Source organism: Meles meles, chromosome 3 (genome assembly GCF_922984935.1).
Source record: "Meles meles chromosome 3, mMelMel3.1 paternal haplotype, whole genome shotgun sequence".
Taxonomy (NCBI): Eukaryota; Metazoa; Chordata; class Mammalia; order Carnivora; family Mustelidae; genus Meles; species Meles meles.
The window spans coordinates 85,563,786-85,583,265 of NC_060068.1; the positions used below are offsets into that span (position 1 = coordinate 85,563,786).

General features: G+C 44.5%; 1 protein-coding gene across 5 annotated transcripts in view; it reads right to left on the bottom strand.

Moving 5' to 3' along the window:
* Positions 1–18,282, bottom strand: part of OCLN (occludin) — a 61,311-nt gene extending 43,029 nt beyond the window's left edge. The window contains exons 1-4 of one of the 5 annotated variants that reach the window (XM_046000251.1): positions 18,152–18,282; positions 8,693–8,810; positions 3,130–3,805; positions 789–950 (exon numbers count right to left, since the gene is read on the bottom strand). In XM_046000251.1, coding sequence (XP_045856207.1) covers positions 789–950; positions 3,130–3,805; positions 8,693–8,742 — 888 coding nt within the window. In that variant the 5' untranslated portion in view covers positions 8,743–8,810; positions 18,152–18,282. Of the gene's footprint in view, positions 1–788; positions 951–3,129; positions 3,806–8,692; positions 8,811–17,915; positions 18,095–18,151 lie in introns of those variants that run through there. The other 4 variants (XM_046000253.1, XM_046000250.1, XM_046000252.1 and 1 more) reach the window with 4 other exon arrangements.
* Between the last annotated feature and the right edge of the window lie 1,198 nt (positions 18,283–19,480).

The following is a 19,480-nucleotide window of genomic DNA, read 5'->3' on the forward strand; positions in this document are numbered from 1 at the left end:
ATGATAACCAGGTATATAAAGGGGGGAGGAATGGTTCTGTTTTGCAAAGACCAAGTTCTTTCTGCATGATTCCTTTAGAAGCCATTTCTTTTCAATGCCTAGATACACTTCTTGCAGATGGAAATCTGAGGGGTGCCTGGGTGGCTCAGTTGGCTAAACGCCTGACTCTTTTTTTTTTTTTTTAAGATTTTACTTATTTGAGAGACAAGGAGAGAAAGCGCAAGTAAAGGGAGGAGAGGAGGGGGAGGGACAAGCAGACTCCAAGCTGCTTGGAGCCTGATACAGAGCTGGATCCCACAATCTTGAGATCAGACCTGAGCAAGAAACAGGAGTCAGACACTTAATGGACTGAGCCACCCAGCTGCCCCAGTGTCTGACTCTTGATTTGACGCAGGTCATGATCTCAGGTCATGAGATCAAGCCCCGTGTCTGGCTTGGTGCAGAGTCTGCTTGAGATTCTCCCTCTCCCTCTGCCCCTCCCCCTGCTTGTGAATGCACCCCCCACAAAATGAACGAATGAATCAATTAATCAATCTAAAAAAGATCTGGTTTTCATTTTGCAGTAAAACAATTTCCACTTAACATAAGCGCCTTTTTTTTTTTTTTTTTAAATCATAGCACCTTCTTATATTCTGAGTAAAACATGAGAGCCCAACTTTTGCAACATATACAAACAGTAATTCTAAGAACACAGTTTCACAAAGCACTAAAGGTCAGGTTGAGACAAAAACCTGTTATATAAAAAAAAAAAAAAAAAAAAAGCAAGTGTCCGGTATTTTGCCACTTACCCACTCTTCGACATTGGGGGGTTGTTCATCATAAATATGTTCCTTGTCCCACAAAATATTTGACTTGTCATACCGATCCATCTTTCTTCGGGTTTTCACGGCAAAGAAAATTATTAAAGCAAAAGCCACAATAACCATGAACCCCAGTACAATGGCAATTGCCTAAAAAGAGATTAAAGATATTGACAGTTAGATTTTAACTGTTTATTTTAATCCAGTAAAAACCCAAGGCCCTACACTACATATCTGTGGTTTAACAGATATAAAACTGAAACACTCACATTTCAGAAATATAAAATATTGGCCCAGGCTAGGTGGGCTGAAGCTAACAATACACACAGCTTGATTCAATACTCAGAAAAGGCTTCACTTTAAGTGACTTTAAGTGACAGAACTCTAGTTCCAAAGTTTGAGTGCCAAGTGACCTTATTTTTATTAACAGATGAAAATGGCCAGTAAATTAACTCAATCATCAGTATCCTTCTAAAGGACTTGAAAATTTTGACTCTCAGAAATAGCTTTAGATACGTAAGCATGTTTATAATCTCATTCATAACACATACTGGGCAAATGTTTTTACACTGAGTGTAAATTCCAGTCCATAGAGGATCTACCTTAAGTTATGCAGACGTGATTTAACCAAGCTATAAATTACAGAAAATGGATGAGTGATTCATGTAGTCTGATAGGTGGTTTCTGCTGGAAGTCTTCTGTGTACTTGCAAGAAAGGGCCCTGTGACAAGGAAACCCCCACCCCGACAGTTCTCCCAGTGTATGGTAAATCTGTTAAGTGGTCCACTGGCTTGGATTCTGCTCACTGTAACGGGGGGGGGGGGGGGGGGGTCTCTGTGCAGCCGGGATACCCTTTTTCTGTGAATACAGGTTTTGGGCACTCAGAGGACTAAGATGGGGTGTGGTAAGATACGAGTATCAACCCTCAGTCCTCTTTGCCACAGGTAACATCTGAATGCCAACAACAAATCTGCTGAAATTCAGAAGGAAAACATTTCAGTCTTCAAAATAATGTTAGTTACTGGAGAGGATCGAACCCCAAAGGAGTGACTCATTCAGGTAAAAGAGTAAGAATTCCTGATTCAGTTTAAGGACGGGGGTGGGAAAAAAAAAAAAACAGGAAAAAAAAGATTAGAAATCCATCAAGAGAAAGATCAGCAACCTCATACCTATTAGTGTGGATAGAATCAAAGAGACAAAACAATACTGGCGAGAATGTGTAGAAAATAGAATCCTCACACATTTCTGGTAAATGTAAAACAGTCCAACCAGTCTGGAGGACGGTCTGGCAGCTCCTCAAAAGCTTAAGCACAGACACACTCTAAGACCCAGCAATTCTATCCCTAGGCATACACCCAAGAGAAACTGAAACATGGGTTCACGCAAGAACTTGTCCACAAATGGTCAGAGCATTATTCATAACGGCTAAAACGGACATAGCCCAAATGCCCATCAATTGCTGAATGGATAAGTAAGATATGCTATAGCCATACAATGGAATATTATTCCACAATAAAATGGAATTGATATGACATGCACGAATCTTGAAAACATTAATGTGAAATGAAAGAAGCCAATCATGGGGGCACCTGGATGGCTTGGTTGGGGGGGAGCATGTAACTCTTGATCTTGGGGTTGTAAACTCAAGGCCCACAATGAGAGCACAGATTACTTAAATAAAACTTAAAAAAAAAAAAAAAAAGAAAGAAGCCAATCATAAAATACCACATATTGTGTGATTTTGTATATGTGAAATATCCAGAATAGGCAAATGTATAGAATAAGATTAGCAGTCACCTAGATCTGGGAAGGGTTAGAGAAAAAAGTTACTGCTAATGTGTATGGGGCTTTTTTTAGGCTACTGAAAATGTTCTAAAACTAATGACGGTGATGGCTACACAACTCTGAATGTACTTAGATTACTGAACCAAACTTTAAGTGGATGAATGATATGGTATGTTAATAGTATCTTTTTTTTTAAGATTTTTATTTATTTATTTGACAGAGAGAGAGAGAGATCACAAGCAGGCAGAGAGGCAGGCAGAGAAGAGAGGGGGAAGGAGGCTTCCTGCTGAGCAGAGAGCCTGATGCGGGACTCAATCCCAGGACCCTGAGATCATGACCTGAGCTGAAGGCAGAGGCTTAACCCACTGAGCCAGCCACGTGCCCCTGTTAATAGAATCTTAATAATGACACCCAGCCCCTCTCCAGATTCTGATCTAAATACAAGTGACGCCTTGTCAGCAATAATTTTTCAAAGTTTCCCCAAGTGATTCTATTAAGCATCCCAAGAGCCTCTACCCAAAGTCAGGACAAAAACCACCCATACCTCTTGGGGATCCACCACACAGTAGTGATACAAATACTGATCCATGTAGATCCCAGTAGCTGTAGACGCATAATACTGGTTGCAGAGGGCATATATCTGTGAACTGTATATAGACCCAGAAGCCTGGGCAGTTGGGTTGACTCCCATTATGTAGACAATGGTGGCAATAAACATCATGACGCCCAGGATAGCACTCAGTATTATGACGGTCAAGTAGTATCTTCTTGTCCTAGATACGTCAGATCGTATAACGCTGGTAACAAATACCACCAATGCGGCAATGAAACAAAAGGCCACCATGGCTAGGAGGAAGCCCTTTGCTGCTCTTGGATCAGTGTAGCCTCCATAGCCATAACCATAGCCATAACCATAGGCATAGCCACTTCCGTAGCTACCAAAGCCACTGCTGTAAGGGTAGCCTAGACCGCCACCCAGTAAGCCAGTTCCATAGCCTCGATCCCAGGCAAGTGTGGAGGCAACACAGGCAAATATGGCAATGCACATCACAATAACGAGCATAGACAGAATCCGAATGACTCCTGGAGGAGAGGTCCATTTGTAGAAGTGAAGAATTTCATCTTCTGGGTAGAAAGAGTACGCTGGCTGAGAAAGCATGGGTCGGACGTGCATGTCTCCACCATAGACATCATTGCTTGGTGCATAATGATTGGGTTTGCTGAAATGCACATGAAAACTTTCAAGTTAATACCATTTGGAGGGAGCAGAAAGAACACAGAATGTACATGGAATAATTAAACCAGCCAATGGCAAAAAAAAAAAAATAATAATAATAATCTCTTAGTACCATCCCACTACAATGGGACACTTTATGTTCCCCAAATTCAGATGTCAACATCTTAACCCCAATGTACTGGTATTAGAAGTGTGGCCTAACTAGATTCCGAGCTGAAACCCTCATGAATGGGAACAGTGCCTTCACGAAGGAGATCCCAGGAATGGTCTTGCCCCTTCTACCATGTGAGGATACAAGAAGTTGGCAGTCTGGGGTGCCTGGGTGGCTCAAGGGGTGGGGTCTAAAGAAGTCCACAGTCTGCAACCCAGATGTTCCCTAGAACCTGACCACACTGGTACCTTATCTTGGACTTCCAGTCTCTAGAACTGTGAGTGAGTGAGTGAGTGAGTGAGTGAGTAAGAAGGAAGAAGGAAGGAAGGAAGGAAAAGAAAAGAAAAGAAAAGGAAAGGAAGGAAAGAAAGAAAGACAGAAATAAATAAATAAATGGAGGGAGGAGGGAGGAAGGAAGGAGAAAAGAAAGAGGAAAGAAGAGAGAAAGGAAGGAAAGAAAGAAAGAAATGAAGGGAGGGAGGAAAGGAGGGAGAGAGGAAGGAAGGAAAAGAAAAGGAAAGGAAGGAAAAGAAAAGAGAAAGAGAAGAAAAGAAAAGAAAGAAAGAGAAGAGAGAGAGAAAGGAATGAAAGAAAATAAAAAAATAAATGGACGGAGGGAGAAAATGGAAGGAAGAAAGGAAGGAAGGAATTAATTCATGTTGTTTACATGCTACCCAGTGTGTGGTACTTTTTATAGCACCCTGAAGCTACTGAGACACTCACGGAACAGTGAAGGTTTCTGTGTATCAGAATCACCTGGAGGGCTTGTTCAAACATAGATTGTTGGTCTCCAACCCCCCAAGTTGCTGATTCTGCAAATCTGGGGCAGGACAAGTTTCCAGATGCTGCTGCTGCTGCCAGTCTGGGAGCCATACGTTGAGAACGACTGCTCTAAGTTCTACGGAGTAGAGGTTCTCGAATTTTCTACCTATGAGAATCACCTGGGGAATCTGTAAAATGCCCAGATGGAGCACTCCATCTCCAGTAAAACTGTAATCCCTGGGGAGGGGACCAGGCAGTTCAGAACAATGATGTTAACCCTTTGGCTTGTGTGATGTGAGACCAGTGCATTCAGATACAACACCTACAGTGGCCCACGCAGTGTCACATCCAATTTCTGGCAGCCTCACTCTCTTACCTGAGAAAGCACATTCATTCATTTATTCACGTGACAGCTATTTACTGGAGCTGCTGGGCTGGTGTGGTGGGGGCACTGTGCTAAGTACTGACCATACAACAATCAACACAAGAGTCTCAACCCAGCCCCCCCCCCCCAGTTTAGTCTCTTTGAAGGCAGTAAGACATTAAACAAATCACTACATGATCTCAAGTTAGTTATGGTAAGAGCTACAAGATATATCAGATATTCACTGAGGGCTCATCAGGGTAATGCCTATTAATTTGCAAACTCCAGTGACATAATCAAAAACTCGCTGGAGACAGACACGTTGATGTGTGGCATGCAGAATCTAAGAAATGTGGGTCCGGGCAGAGCAGAATTCAATTCCCAAACTGACCTCACCCTCTTTGGTTTTTGCCATTATTTCCTTGGTTTGCTTCTCTCTTTCCAAAGCAAGACATCCTACAACTGGGTACTGCCAACCACAAGAATTCAAGGAAAAGGAGAAACTGGAAAGAACCCTGACATGCTGGTCTTTGAAAATGTCACATGAAAATTCCATAACACATTCTACTTGGTTTTTTGGGATGTCTCTATCTGGAGTTGTCACGAACAATGTAGCTCTGGGCATCCTGAACATGTGTCCTCACATACACACAAGTACTTCTTTTTCTAAGGTATATATCCAGGAGAATTTTTGAGTCAAAAAAAAATTTTTTTTTTTTTTACCTTCCACTCTATGAGACAACATCAAAGTGTTTTCCAAAATGATTACAGCACTTTTAAAAATTATTCTATCATTTAAAATACCACTGACCCTGTAACATTCACAGATGCATTGTTTATGAGAACCTGAAACTGGAAACAGTCCAAATATCCTACCTAGAGAGGAACAGGTACCTGTAACATAGCCACAGAATGAATGCTACAGAGATGATGAGCTAATACGGCAGCCACTAGCCACATGATTTACTGAACACCTGACATATATCTCGTCCAAACTGAGATGTGCTATTAAGTATTAAATACTTAGTAAGTCTAGTATAAAAAAAGAAATGCAGGGGTTCCTGGGTGGCTCAGTCAGTTAAGCATCAGATTCTTGGTTTCAACTCAGATCATGATCTCAGGGTCATGAGATCAAGCCCCATGTAGGGCTCTGCACTGAGCAGGGAGCCTGCTTAAGATTCTCTATCCTCAGAAGCCCAGGTGGCTCAGCTGGTTAAGCCACTGCCTTCGGCTCAGTCATGGTCCCAGAGTCCTGGGATCAAGTCCCACATAGGGGGCTTCCCCTGCTCTGCGGGGAGCCTGCTTCTCCCCCACCCCAGCCTTTCCCCCTGATTGTGCTCTCTCTCTGTCAAATAAATAAATAAAATCTTTAAAAAAAATTAAAAAAAAAAAGATTCTCTATCCTTCGTCCTCTGCCCCAACCCCCACCACTCATGTTCTCTCTCTCTCTCTCTCAAAGAAAGAAAAAAGAAATTTAACACCACCTAGACAGAACCCTAATATTAACTATGTATTTGGGTGACAATGATTTGTCAGTTACGGTTCATCAATTTTAACACATGTACCACCCTGGTGGGGGACATTGATAATGGGATAGGCAACACATGTATAAGGTTGGGGGCATATGGGAAATCTTTGTACTTCCCTCTCAGAGTTTTGCTGTGAATATAAAACTACTCTAAAACAAAATAACGATGATTTTAAAAAAGGCATATAAATTACCTCATGAGTCAGTTTTTACACTACATACTGAAATGATACTTTAAATACATTTGGTTAAGAGAAAAATTAAATATTACATAAAATCAGTATAATTATTAAAATAAATTTGTTTTTAATTGGTTAGAAGAAAACAAAATTACACATATGGTTCACGTTTTATTCTTTTTTAAAATTTTATTTATTTATTTTAAAGAGAGACAGAGAATATGGGAGGGTGGGCAGGGAGCAGGCAGAGAGGGAGAAGCAGACTCCCCACTGAGCAGGAAGCCCAATGCAAGGCTCAATCCCAGGACCCCAAGATCATGACCTTAACCAATTGAGCCACCCAGGCGCCCCTCACATTTTATTTCTATGGTAGTCCTTTGAAGCAAAGAAAGTTTAATAATGAAGTAAAACTGAAATGTATTGTTTAGGATATATACAATAGTAAAAAAAGAAAAAAGAAAAGAAAATGAAAAAGAAAGAGCAAATGATAACCATATGTAAGAACAGTGGTTTCCAGGGAAAGGTAGGGACACATAGAAGGGCTTGGAGGTGTTCGATTCTTGACCTATATGATGATTTTGCTTTGACTTTATTCATTGTTTCATACACACGTCCTGTGCTGTTTTCTATGTGTGCACTATATTTCACCAATGTTTACAAAAGCAACACAAAGTAAGTCTTGGGTTCATGGAGCACTACTCAATTACTGTATTTTCTAGCATAACTTAAGGACCACATCTTCACGAACAACTGTGTCCCTACAATGCTCAGGTATTAGTCAAGAGGCAATGTAACAGGAGCACAATTCCTACCACAGCTATCGAAGAGCTGAGGCTACAAACTACTTAAAGGAAAAAAATCTCTGCAACAAATTTAAAAATTTTCACTGTTAAATTTCCAAATTACTAGGGATGCCAAAAAGCCTCAACTTCACTTCTTGTTTTATATATGGCAGGAATCACTCTTAAAACTGACAATGTGGAGGGTGCCCGGGTGGCTCAGTTAGTTAGGCAACTGTCTTCAGCTCAGGTATGAACCCAGAGTCCAGGAAGTCCCACACTGGGCTTCCACCTCCATGGGGAGTCTGCTTCTCTCTTTGACCTTCTCCCTTCTCATGCTCTCTCTCTCTCAAATAAATAAATAAAATCTTTTAAAAAATTAAATAAAAAAAAACCCTGACGATGTGGAAAACATTATGCCAAGTCAAAGAATCAGCCACAGAGGACCACATACTGCATGATTACATGTATAGGAAAGGGCAAAATGGACAAATCTAGAAACACAAAGTAGATTCGTGAGGGCCTAGTACTGGGAGGGTGGATGGTTGGGGATGGGGTGAGAAGTGAGTGGTAATTGGCAGCAGTTTTTTTGGGGAGGGGGTGATGAAAATGTTATTAAAATGGATGTGGTGATGGTTGCACAGCTCTGTGACCATACTAAAATCCCTGAACGGTCCATTCTAAACGGATGAATTGCACGGCCTGTGACTGCTATCTCAAAAAAGTATTACCTAAAAGAATCGACAATGACTCAGGGTTAGGATCAGTCACCTCAACGAAGCATTAATACAGAAGCTTCATACCATTTGTGAAAAAACAAAAAGGAATAAAGAGACACACAAGTATCAGCCTAGACTATACAGAAGCAAACAGCAGCAACAGGTGACAGCAGTTGCCTCTGCAGAGAAACACCGGCACCCTGGAAGTTAAGCTTCAGGGGGAAACTCACTTCCACTTTACACCCTTTGTTTCCATCTAAATTTACAAACACACGTTATTTTCTTATTCTTAACAGCAAACACTTAACAGATCAAAGTTTCACCTGTACATATTTTTTTACACCTGACAGGCTTAACAAAAAGAAAAAAAAAATGAAGAATTACTCACAATTCATCAGGTCGATACGGAGGTGGACTTTCAAAAGGTCGCGACGACATGGCTGACGTCACTGATCACCTGCTCTTCAGGATGCGCACTGCCCCACAGCTCCCCAGAACAAGCCAATCTGAGCAACGTAAGGAGGGTAATGGCATTACTGCTGAGCTCCGAGTTTCCTTGATCACTAAGAAAACTAATGGTACCAATCTCAAGTAACTCCACACACCATGATTATTCCTCTTGTCCTTCTCACAGCCATCCTTACATCCTTACCTCCTTACATACCATTAATTCCTTGAGTACAGGGAATCACTGAGCATAGAACTACTCAGTCTGGTGGTCCTCACAGTACCAAGCACTATGCTCTGCACATTACTGGCATATAAATCCTAACTTTAGGGGCGGGGCGTCTGAATGGCTCAGTGGGTTAAAGCCTCTGCCTTCAGCTCAGGTCATGATCCCAGGGTCCTGGGATAGAGCCCCACATCGGGCTCTCTGCTCCACAGAGAGCCTGCTTCCTCCTCTCTCTCTGCCTGCTTCTCTGCCTAGTTGTGATTTCTCTCTGTCAAATAAATAAAATATTTAAAAAAATCCTAACTTTAATTACTAAGTTGTAGTCATAAAAACTTCACAAAGCTTTTACAGCATAGGTTTAAAAAAAAAAGGTATTTTTCCAAACCGTTTCTTTGAAGAACAAGAAATGTAAAAAATAAGAAAATTTCTTAAAATGTATTTATTGTTGTTGTTTTTTTTTAAGTTTGAGTAACACCATTTTTTAAAATTTTTTATTTTTTAAGAGAGAGCAAGCGAGTACAGGCATTAGTGGGAGGGGCAGCGGGAGAGGAAAAGGGAGGATTTCAAGGAAACTCCGTACTGAATGCAGAACCTGACGTGGGGCTCAATCTCACGACCCTGAGATCATGACCCTGAGATTATGACCTGGGCGGAAATCAAGACTCTGATGCTTAACCAACTGACTGAGCCACACCCCAATCAACAAGTACTTATTAAGTGCCTACACTACACCATGGAAGTCTGTAGAATTACTAGATAAGGTCATACACAAAGAAAAAAGCAACTACAACAGGCAGTTATTTAATTATCAGGGCTGACTACATGATCAAGTGCAGGACAGGGATAAGCAGAGGAGAAAGACCAAGACTTAAAGAAGAGGAGGAAGAAGCTGGGGGTAGGGGAGGGGGGAAGGAAGATCACTTGAGCAAGAGCTACAATCCAAGTATATTAAACTATGTATTTTTTCCTTTTAAAATAAAGTATGCAGAAAAAAGGTATTGTGTTAGGTAAAGTAAATAAATTCAAACTCTCTAAATTGTGTTCCTTAGAATCAGTGGCAACTATCCTCCACATCCTTATGGACAGTCAATTCCAAATTTTCAGAATAAGATGTCACCCAAATGTATATTAGGTAAAACCTCAAAGATGGAAATATGTTGACTTGTTAGGAACACCAAGACAATTAGCGTGCTTTCAAACACAGTGAGGGAAGACAACTTCTTTAATTTATTAAAAACAAAACAAAAAACTGTTTTACTGAAGTATTAATATACCCCCAAAAATGCACAAATCTTTAAGTGTACAGAGCCCTGGAACTAGCACCCAAATGCACATATAAATGGGCAACTTAAGCCATTAGCACGTTACAGTGTTGTGGAAGAGTAACAGAAGTCCAGACTGGCTTCCTAACTGATGTTCAAAAAAAGAAGCTTAAAAAAAAAAAAAACTGAATTTAAACACTATTAGGGGCAACCTGAGTGGCTCAGACTATTAAGCAACCCACTCTTTATTTCCACGGCTCAGGCTGTGACAGCGGGATCCTGAGATGGAGCCCCTAGGGTGCCGCCGCTCTCTCAGCACAGGGTTTGCTTGAGATTCTCCCTCTGCCCCTCCCCCCCACTCATGAGCGCAAGGGCATGCACTCGCCCTCTGATTAATTAATAAATCAATTTGGGGGTGCCTGGGTGGCTCAGCCGTTAGGTGTCTGCCTTCTGCTCGGGTCATGGTCCTGGGATCAAACCCCGTATCCGGCTCCCTGCTCAGTGACAGGAAGCCTGCTTCTCCCTCTCCCATTCCCGTTGCTTATGTTCCCTCTCTTCCTGTGTCTCTCTCTGTTAAATAAATAAAATCTTAATTTTTTTTTTAAAGATTTTATTTATTTGACAGAGAGAAAGAGCACAAGTAGGCAGAGCGGTAGACGGAGGGAGAAAGAGGCTTCCCACCATCAGGAAGCCTGATGCGGGACTCAATCCCAAGACCACAGAATCATGACCTGAGCCAAGGGCAGACGCTTAATCCACTGCCTTCAGCTCAGGTCATGATCCCACCTGGGACTGAGTCCCACATTGGGCTCTCTGCTCCGCAGGGAGCCTACTTCCATCTCTCTCTCTCTCTCTGCCTGCCTCTCTGCCTACTTGTGATCTCTGCCTGTCAAATAAATAAATAAATAATCTTAAAAAGAAAAAAGATAAACTTAATTTAAACACTATTAAATGTAGGACTCCAATTCTTTTTTTTTTTTTTTAAGATTTTATTTATTTATTTGACAGGCAGAGATCACAAGTAGGCAGAGAGGCAGGCAGAGAGAGAGGAAGAAGCAGGCTCCCTGCGGAGCAGAGAGCCCGATGCGGGGCTCGATCCCAGGACCCTGAGATCATGACCTGAGCTGAAGGCAGCGGCCTAATCCACTGAGCCACCCAGGCGCCCCAGGACTCCAATTCTTAAGCTAAATGTCAAATACTGACAAACGTTATCTTAGCCCTTTTATAGCTATGGTTCACTCATTCAAGACTATGCCAAAAAATTCCAGGTATTTTTTTTTAAGATTTTATTTATTTGAGAGAGAAAGAACAAGAGAGAGCATGAGAAGGGGGAGGGTCAGAGGGAGAAGCAGACTGCCCGCTGAGCAGGAAGCCTGATGTGGGACTTGATCCCTGGATTCCAGGATTATGACCTGAGCTGAAGGCAGTGGCTTAACCAACTAAGCCACCCAGGCACCCTCAATGGTTTTTTAAGTCATCTCTACACCCAACATGGGGCTTGAACTCACAACTCCAAGATCAAGAGTCGCATACTCTACTGATTGAGCCAGCAAGGGGCCCCTCCATGGTAGTTTTCAGAAATTCTAAATTAATCCAGACTCAGGCTAAAGTTTAAATTTTGTCAAAAATCCAGATACGAAAACCTCTTTCCATAGGGCTATTTCAGGGATTCAGAGTTTAGTTATCATGTCTCCTCTATTACCAAAGATTTTATATTTTGTAGCAAGTAATTTTAGGAAGTTTATCAAGAACAAGGCACGCCATATGGACTTCATTTCATTTTTTGAGAAGGTTACCAAACAGGCAGATGAAGCCCGAGAATCTTGAGCACATCCCCATGCAAAGACACTCCTCTGGAACTGAAAAATGGAATGTAAACAGGATAAAAGAACGGACCATTCATGATCCCAGCCTCCTGGGACTGACTCCCACACGCGGGGCTCTTTGCTCAGCAGGGAGCCTGCTTCTCCCTCACCTTGCCATTCCCCTGCTTGGGCTCCTGTTTGCTAGCTCTGTCACTCTGACAAATGAAATCCTAAAAACAAAAAACCTTGGACCATTTATGTCCACCTAAAGGGAAGTCGCTTTGGTGACCACAGAGGAAGTGGGCAAGCTTATGCAGATTTGCAGCTGACAAAACACTGGAAAGGATAACCAACCCACTGGCTTCAAGTATATCAAATTCTCTGCAGGGCCAGACTGATGGGTTAAAACCAACCTAGCGGTTTTAAAGGCTCACTGTGAGAGGCCAAATTCTACTTCTCTTCCTTGAACCTCACTATCCTACTATGCCAAAGGGCAGGGGATAAGCCTGACCTCTAGGCTAGAATAATTAAGATATTAAGGAAGATGAGCAAAAGCATTCACAGCAAGGTGGTTATCTTGAAAGTGAGACATTCCAGTGTTCAGGCACTTGAGTACATTGTATTCATTTTCAAATACTGGTGGCACAGGGGCGCCTGGGTGGTTCAGTGGGTTAAAGCCTCTGCTTTGGGCTCAGGTCATGGTCCCAGGGTCATGGGATCAAGTCTCGCATTGCATCGGGCTCTCTGCTCAGCAGGGAGCCTGCTTCCCTCTCTCTCTGCCTGCCTCTCTGCCTACTTGTGATCTCTCTCTGTCAAATCAGTAGATAGAATCTTTAAAAAAAAAAAAAAAAACTGGTGGCACAAATAAATCATATTCCGAAGGGAGGCTCAATTTTTTAAAAGGCATTTCCTTGGTGAGAATTTCAACAAAGTTAACAAGTTATCCCAAACTCTGGCAGTATTCACAGACAGTGCTTCCATCTAGGAATGCTACACTTTTTTTTTTTTAAAGATTTTATTTATTTGACACAAAGACAGATCACAAGTAGGCAAGAGAGGCAGGCAGAGAGAGAGAGAGAGGGAAGCAGGCTCCCTACTGAGCAGAGAGCACAATGCAATTCGAGACTTGATCCCATGACCCTGGGACCATGACCTGAGCCAAAGGCAGAGGCTTTAACCCACTGAGGCACCCAGGTGCCCCAAGGAATGCTACACTTTTTTTTTTTTTAAGATTTTATTTATTTGACAGAGATTACAAGTAGGCAGAGAGGCAGTCAGAGGTGGGGGGGGGGGGGGGAGCAGGCTCCCTGCTGAGCAGAGAGCCCGAAGCGGGCTCTGCCTTCGGCTTGGGTTGTGATCTCAGGGACCTGGGTGGGATCAAGCCCCCCATCGGGCTCTCTGCTCAGCAGGGAGCCTGCTTCCCCCTTTCTTTCTGCCTGCCTCTCTGCTTACTATAATCTCTGCCTGTCAAATAAATAAATAAAATCTTTTTTTAATAAATAAAATCTTTAGAAAAAAAGAAACAAAACCATTTTCAAGGGGAGAACTTTTTAATATTTTAACTTCAGTCAACCTTACACATTTAGTAAGAGTCTGCTGTTTCCTTTTTGCTCCTGACTCCAATTAGTCCGTTTGACTTATGTCCCTGTCATCTGCTTGGTATGGGCACTGTGACCTTGGCCACTGAGCCCCTTAGGCTGAATCCTGTATCCTCTTCATTCCTTTTATTTTATCCTTCACTCAACATACATTTATTGAGTAGATAATGTTAATACTGTCCTGCTGGGGTTTGGGTAACAGTCTCTTGTTGATTTTTCCCCCTGTGGCTGTATCCTGAAAGCATGTCCCAGACTGCCTTGAAGGAGACATTAGAGTTCTTTCAGTTCAGCCTCCCCAGATATCAAACAGTTTAAGCTTTGCATACATGGCTTGAGATAAAAATTGTTTTTTGTTATTTTTGAAGGGTGTGTGAAGTCAGGGTGAGGGAGAGGCTTCCTAACATTCCTAACATTGACATGACTGATCCTGTGGTATCTTTTCTTCAAAGAATGGCTTCTAGGACTACAAAGACAGCTCTGCAGATACGTGAAGGCTGCTGTAGTGGTCCTTCTGATGTTGATTTGACCAGGCCAGACATTTCCTGTTTTTTCAATCAGTTGTCTTAAGACATGGTTTTTCTAGTTTTTTTTTTCTTTTTAAGATTTTATTTATTTATTTGCGGTGGAGACCATGAGAGGGGGAAGTGTCAAAGGGAGAAGCAGACTCCGTGCTCAGCAGGGAGTCCAATGCAGGACTCGATCTGGGGACTCCAGGATCACGACCTGAGCCGAAGGCAGTCACTTAACCAACTGAGCCACCCAGGAGCCAGGTTTTTCTAGTTCTTGAACAGTCAGTCACCTCCAGGGAGGCACCTAGTTGGGACACATGATGCACAGATTTCATGGTTATGCATGTTTATTTTTAAAGTGTAGCATTCCGGGGCACCTGGGTGGCTCAGTGGGTTAAAGCCTCTGCCTTTGGCTCAGATCATGATCTCAGGGTCCTGGGATCTAGCTCCACATTGGGCTCTCTGCTCAGCAGGGAGCCTGCTTCCCCTCTCTCTCTCTGCCTGCCTCTCTGCCTACCTGTGATCTCTGTCAGATAAATAAAATCTTTTTAAAAAAATTAGGCAGATTTTGCAATAGACTAGCTCTGAATCCGTAACTGTGTTTCAGATAAGCTCTCCAGATGATTCTTAAACACACCATGTGTTTCCAGCATCGATGCCTAGATTAAAGGAGTCAGTCCCAGGAGGGCCTTCATCTTGGCATTTCCTCTATAATGGGCAGGAACCAGCTGTTCAAATCTCACATCAAATATCCCCTCCTGGGGCGCCAGGTGACTCAGTGGGTTAAGCCGCTGCCTTCGGCTCCGGTCATGATCTCAGGGTCCTGGGATTGAGTCCCGCATCAGGCTCTCTGCTCGGCAGGGAGCCTGCTTCCCTCTCTCTCTCTCTCTGCCTGCCTCTCTGTCTACTTGTGATCTCTCTCTCTCTGTCAAATAAATAAATAAATAAATAAATAAATAAATAAAAATTAAAAAATAAAAAAATTAAAAAGAAGAAAATATCCCCTCCTCCTCAGAGGTGCCCTCCTGGAAGTCACCCACTTCATCCACCAAATCTTGGTATTTTCAGAACCCCCCCCACTAATTATTATTTTTTCTTTTTCTTTTTTTAAATTTCTTAAACTGCCACCATCTCCGTCCCAACTGGAATACCAGCTTTTCTGTCTTGACCATCAATCACTCTTCTTCCTGATCCCTGATACAAAGTGTTGTGTGATCAATCAACATATGATTTATAAAACCCAACAGCTTATATTACAGTTGGGATTTCAATACAGCTGTGAATGCCTATAAGTTCCTCACAATGCTAGCACTCAGTAAATATAATCCTTTACTTTCAACCAAATTAGTTAAGTGCTTACAATCTGAAGGAGAGAAGAGAGTCAAACACACAGCCATGAGGACATCATTTGGTAGTCTGTTGAAAAGTGGAATTCCAGGCCCCACATCTGCCCAATGAATCTGAATCTATCTTAATAAGATCCCCAGGTGATTCATACCACAATCAAGGTTAGGAACCATGGGGTTAGGTGACAGGTGCAAGCTAAGAGGCTAAAACAAAAGCTTTAACAAAAATCCTCAGGGTCTTTTCACCCCAGTATTTCCATAAATAATAACCGGGATGGAAAAAAAAAAAAAACAACCCCGCTAAGGACTCTGATCAAGGAAGCCTTTAAAGGCAACTGCCTTCTGGCAGTCTCCTGGGCAGGTGAAAGATTTTATATCAATTAATTTGTGTGGTCAAAAGTAATCTTTGTTATTTTGAAAGGACAATAATTCCAATTATCTTTTTTTTTAAAGATTTTCTTTATTTATTTGACAGAGAGAGAGATCACAAGTAGGCAGAGAGGCAGGCAGAGAGAGAGAGAGAGGGAAGCAGGCTCCCTGCCGAGCAGAGAGCCCGATGCGGGACTCAATCCCAGGACCCTGAGATCATAACCTGAGCCGAAGGCAGCGGCTTAACCCACTGAGTCACCCGGCGCCCCAATTCCAATTATCTTTAAAAGAAAACAGGAAGTTTACCTTCACAGCAAACAAGAGATGGAAATATTCTATGAGACCAGAGCAGCTAATCAAAAGTAGAGTACTCCAGAAAAACCCCAAATCCTTCTGGTGCCAGAGTATCAAGGGCTGCTGCTTTTCTAGTGTACCTTCCCAGATTAGCCAAAGCAGTTTTCAAGCCACATCATTTGTAATGTTTCCCCTACCTCCGTTTTCCCTTTGAAATGAAGTTCTAAAAAGATCTACCTTTCAGAGTTGTCAGTATCACCAAATGATAACAAAGAACAAAACTCTTAGCACAGTGTCCGGGCTCAGTCAGGAGGCACTGCCCATCATTTCCTTGAAATCTCGCCATCCTCCTATCACTGAACCACAGTAGCATTAATGACAAATAAATGCAAAAAAAAAAAAAAAAAAACTACACAGAAGTGTTGCTTTGAGGAGACAGCTACCCCTGTGGCTCCACCATTTACTAGTCTAAAACACCAGAAAGAGAAAACAAAGATTCATTTGTACCGAGCAAAAGCAACGCAGCTATACTGGGAATGGGCAGCTTGAGAAATCCACCTGCGCCTAGAAAGGACTAGTTTGCTGTTCCGCCAAGCATCACCAGAAGTGCCTTCATGGGAAGGTTTCTCTTTTCCAGGGATCCCAATAATACACCTATTGTTCGTGAGGGCCACACACTAACCTGGCAGGCTGCCTCTGCCCCGCCCCAGTCGTCTCCCAGGTGGGCAGTTTGCCCAGCCAGCCCCAGGGCCGGCCTGAGGATGCCGTGGCTTCTCGGGGTTATCGCTTCGCCGGGGACACAGGGGCTCGGAACTGCTCTTCCAGCCCCAAGGAGCAGAGGCCATTTTGGCCCCTCAACCCCGCTCTCCCCGCACACTTCCTCCGACGCAGGCAACATGTCGGCTGGCCGCGCGCAGGCCGGCCCTGCCCGGTAGGTGTCTGAGCCCCGCGGCAGATCCGCGTCGGTGCGCCCGGCCGGTGAGCGCCCGCGCGCGCCCAGCTGCGACCGCCCGGAGGCAAGTCAGCCCACCCGGCCGCGGCCTCTGGGTCACTGGTGAGAATCCGAAGCGTGAGCAGCTTCCCTCGAAGGACAGCCTCACTCGAAAATAAATCCCCGCCCCCAGGCTTGAATCGACGCGGGCTCGCAGAGCTCCCCACTAACTGGACGCCACACAGCCGGCCGGCCCACCCCGGGCGCTAGCAATATTTCACGAACGCAGCCGGCCCCCGCGCCCCCCCTGCGACACCCGAGGGGTGGGTGGGGCGGAATCGACGAGGTTTCCCCCAGCCCCGGGATCCCAGCCGCCAGGCCAGCGAGCGGGCTCCCCGGCTGCAGCCGTCAGGCTCAGGACCCGGGAGAAGCCGGGCGTGCGCCCCATTCCCAAGCACCTCCCAGCATCACAGTCCGGAGGGCTGAGCGCGGGGCTCGGGAATCGCCCACCCACCTGACCCACCAAAGCGAAAAGGTGTGCGCGCCGCCGGGACGCAGGGAGAGCACTAAGCGTTTCCGCCGAAAAGAGCCGACCGGCCGCTCCAAGTGGCCCTTCGCTGAGGCAGCCTCCAAGTTAGACCAGCGCGGCTGCCCGGCCAGACCCGCTCCCTTGCGACTCCCGCCGAACCCAGCCCAGAGCGAAACCGCCACCGAAACCAGCGCCGGGCGTCCTCCCCCGCACCTCCCCTACCGGACCCGAGCCACGATCCCGCGCGGGGCCTCTGAGGCTACCGTGCGCCCCCGGCGCCGCGCCCAACTCTCACCTACTCACGGCAGCCCCGCCCGACCCTCCAAGGACCGCCGGAGCCCAAGGACGCGATGACTTCGCGAGCGCACCTGCCGGAGACTCGGGAGGAATTCAGTCAGTCCTCTTCCACTCCTCCTTCTCCTCCTCCTCCCCCTCGCTCCCACCCTGCACCCGGGCAGTCCTGCCCCCGGGCATGCGCACCAAAGCCAGGCCGGTGCCGGAGGTCCTCGGCCCCGCGCACGGACCGCTCACCTGTTGCGCCCTGCGCGGGCCCCTGGGTGCTCTGGCTAGCTCCCGCTCGAGTCCCGCCGCCTCCTGCAGGGGAAGGAGAAAGGGGGAGGCGGACGCCGGCGAGAAAGCGTGCTGTGGCCGTCCCCTCCCTCAGTGACCCATTCACCTGAAACTCGGATGGGAGGGGGAAGGGAGCGGTGGAGAAGGAGGCGGGAGGAACTAGCCCTTCTCCGCACACCCTCGCCGTGATCCCAGTTAAAGGAACAGCGCGACTTTAGGGACCGAGCGTAGACGAGGCGCCCGCGCTGCGGGATGGTGAGGGTGGCCCTGGCCCGCGCTGTGGGGCGCTCCGAACTCCGCGGGCTTCGGGTAGAACAGAGGAGTAGTTAGCGATCCCAGGCCAAGGGAGGTCTGGAGAGGACTGTTTGAAGAGGGTCCAAGGGTGTTCAGCCCTCCGACGCGAAATGCCCCTCCTTACTCAACACTTTTCTGCTCCGAAAATTTGCTAAGATTTTGTTGGAAAGAAGCAGCCAAAAGAGGGAGATCTCAAAATTAAATTAAGGAACTGTTTCAAAATCTCTGGAGCCAGACAAGAAGACCATTACTCAGGTTAAATGAAGGTGAGAGATGATAGATGTTCTTGTTGGTAAATTTGCCATGAAAATAAAGTTCACACGTAGTATCCATTATTTCTAACTCAACGTCCTTTGCCGCGCCCTGAGATTTAAACTATTTAATATTCTCTTGGATTGGGGGTGGGGGAGAAGCCCTAGTTCTGTGTGCTATGTTCTATTTCTTGATCTGGAGGTTGATTCCAAAGGAGTGTTCACTTAGGAAAATTCATAGTCTAACACATAGCATTGTGTATCCTTTTATATAGTGTATCAATATATTTTTAAATTGTACTCTAAATTCCTCAAAATGTTAAAAATAGAACTACCTATTATCCAGCAATTACACTGCTAAGTATTTACCTATGGGATATAAAAATACAGATTCAAAGGGATACATGCCCCCTCCCCCATGTTATAGAAGCATTATCAATAATAACCAAACTATGGAAAGGTCCAAATGTCCATAGGTGCATACACTGATGAATGGATGAAATAGATGTGGTAAATATAGATACGTAGATACAGGGATATAGATAGTATGGTATCTATACCATAGTATTACTCAGCCATCAAAAAGAATGAAATCTTGCCATTTGCAATGGCATGGATAGAGCTAGAGTGTATTATGCTAAGTGAGGTAAGTCATTCAGAGAAAGACAAATACCATAAATCTCACTAATCTGTGGAATTTAAGAAAGAAAATGAATGGAAAGGGGGAAAGAAAAAAAGAGACAGA